The following is a 1957-nucleotide window of genomic DNA, read 5'->3' as shown; positions in this document are numbered from 1 at the left end:
TGGTATTTAAGAATGGTAAATGGATGGAAGCTACAGACTCCTGAAGATTTATTGCTCTAAGCATTGATCAGTGTATCATTTAGTCCTCATTAGAGAAGCTTATCCTTGTAGTAGCTTGCAGTTAGCATGGACACCCAAATGATCAACATGCACTGAATAAAACAGTCATGGAATATACAGCCCAAATATGACATATACATCACCTTCACATACCCAAGCTCATGGATATAGAAGGGAAAGACTGTAAGAGCAATAGGTGATTGATGGATGATATTAAAGAAATAGTGTTCTCCTGAAATGTCAGGGACACTGTACATATGAACTCACATAATTGTTTCACTGTACAAAAGGACAAATGGACTCAAACCAGACAATATCCCAGTGTAGAGGTGAATAGGTCAACAAACAATACCATACAGTGGCTGTAAGGAGGAACATCCATCTTATTTAAAGATATAATGCCTGGGGGATGACATGTCATGAGAGCAAGCCTGTGACCCAAGACAATCTGAGGTACATAAACTGTACTAGAATAGGAAAAATAAATAAATAATCATGACATTCTCTATTTAGTATAGGAAGTGATGAAGATTGTTTAGGTGGTGCTAATAAGAGTAGTTGAGGTGGGGAAATGAATAAGTACAAAAAATTAAAGCTAATTATATTTTAAATAAAGTGGTATGTAGAAAAATGTAGAAATTTGATTCACTATTAGTCTACTTTGAAGTTCTTTCCAGAGCAGTATTTGCTAAATACTTCTTGAATAGTAGAGGGATGTATATATAATAGAATGAAAGTAGAAAATGAAAAGCATCCTTGTAGCAAATATTACTAAAGCTTTCATTGTCTTTTATGTTTGTTTTTGTTATTCCTGTTGAGAAAGATTCTCTTTACGTCTGCGGGGAGTCACATGACCGGGGCGCGCCGCAGCCGCCGGGGCGCACCGGGCCAGAGGCAGCGGCAGTGATGGACGGGTCCGGGGATCAGCTCGGAGGTGGAGGGCCCACCAGCTCTGAACAGATCATGAAGACAGGGGCCTTTTTGCTACAGGGTTTCATCCAGGATCGAGCAGAGAGGATGGCTGGGGAGACACCTGAGCTGACCTTGGAGCAGCCGCCCCAGGATGCATCCACCAAGAAGCTGAGCGAGTGTCTCAGGCGAATTGGAGATGAACTGGACAACAACATGGAGCTGCAGAGGATGATTGCTGATGTGGATACAGACTCCCCCCGAGAGGTCTTCTTCCGTGTGGCAGCTGACATGTTTGCAGACTGCAACTTCAACTGGGGCCGGGTGGTCGCCCTTTTCTACTTCGCTAGCAAACTGGTGCTCAAGGCCCTGTGCACTAAAGTGCCCGAGCTGATCAGAACCATCATGGGCTGGACACTGGACTTCCTCCAGGAGCGGCTGCTTGTCTGGATCCAAGACCAGGGTGGCTGGGATGGCCTCCTCTCCTACTTCGGGACCCCCACATGGCAGACAGTGACCATCTTTGTGGCTGGAGTCCTCACCGCCTCACTCACCATCTGGAAGAAGATGGGCTGAGGCCTCCTGCTGCCTTGGACTGTGGCTTTTCTTCATAAATTATGACATTTTTCCTGGGATGAATGGGGAACGGGGAAAGGCATTTTCTTACTTTTGTAATTATTGGGAGGGGTGGGAATGGTGGCCTGGGGGAGGCGCCAATAAACCTCAGGTCCACTTTGAAAAAAAAAAAAAAAGATTCTCTTTACATATTCTTGTCTAGAATCTCATTACGTAGACTAAGGTGTGCTTAAAAACATCCATCCACCTCTGCCTATATATACTGGAATAAAAGATTTCAGCCCTGTGACTGGGTCAGATATCAATACTATTAATAAGGTATTGTTATTCTTTCTGATGCTAAAACTTCATTGAAATGTAATCAAATAAGAACAGAAAAAACTGCTTAGTAAGTACAAAACAATAACTAGCT

The 1957-nt window shown here is 43.3% G+C and overlaps 1 protein-coding gene across 1 annotated transcript; it reads left to right on the top strand.

The window, feature by feature from the left end:
- The first annotated feature begins 898 nt into the window (after positions 1-898).
- On the top strand, positions 899-1704 carry LOC116911170 (apoptosis regulator BAX-like). Its single transcript, XM_032915032.1, has one exon. It carries the CDS (start codon positions 967-969, stop codon positions 1543-1545), a length of 579 nt encoding a protein of 192 aa, XP_032770923.1. The 5' UTR covers positions 899-966; the 3' UTR covers positions 1546-1704.
- Positions 1705-1957: the final 253 nt, after the last annotated feature.

This window comes from Rattus rattus, chromosome 10, assembly GCF_011064425.1.
Source record: "Rattus rattus isolate New Zealand chromosome 10, Rrattus_CSIRO_v1, whole genome shotgun sequence".
NCBI lineage: Eukaryota > Metazoa > Chordata > Mammalia > Rodentia > Muridae > Rattus > Rattus rattus.
This window is presented reverse-complemented; position numbering and strand designations above follow the sequence as displayed.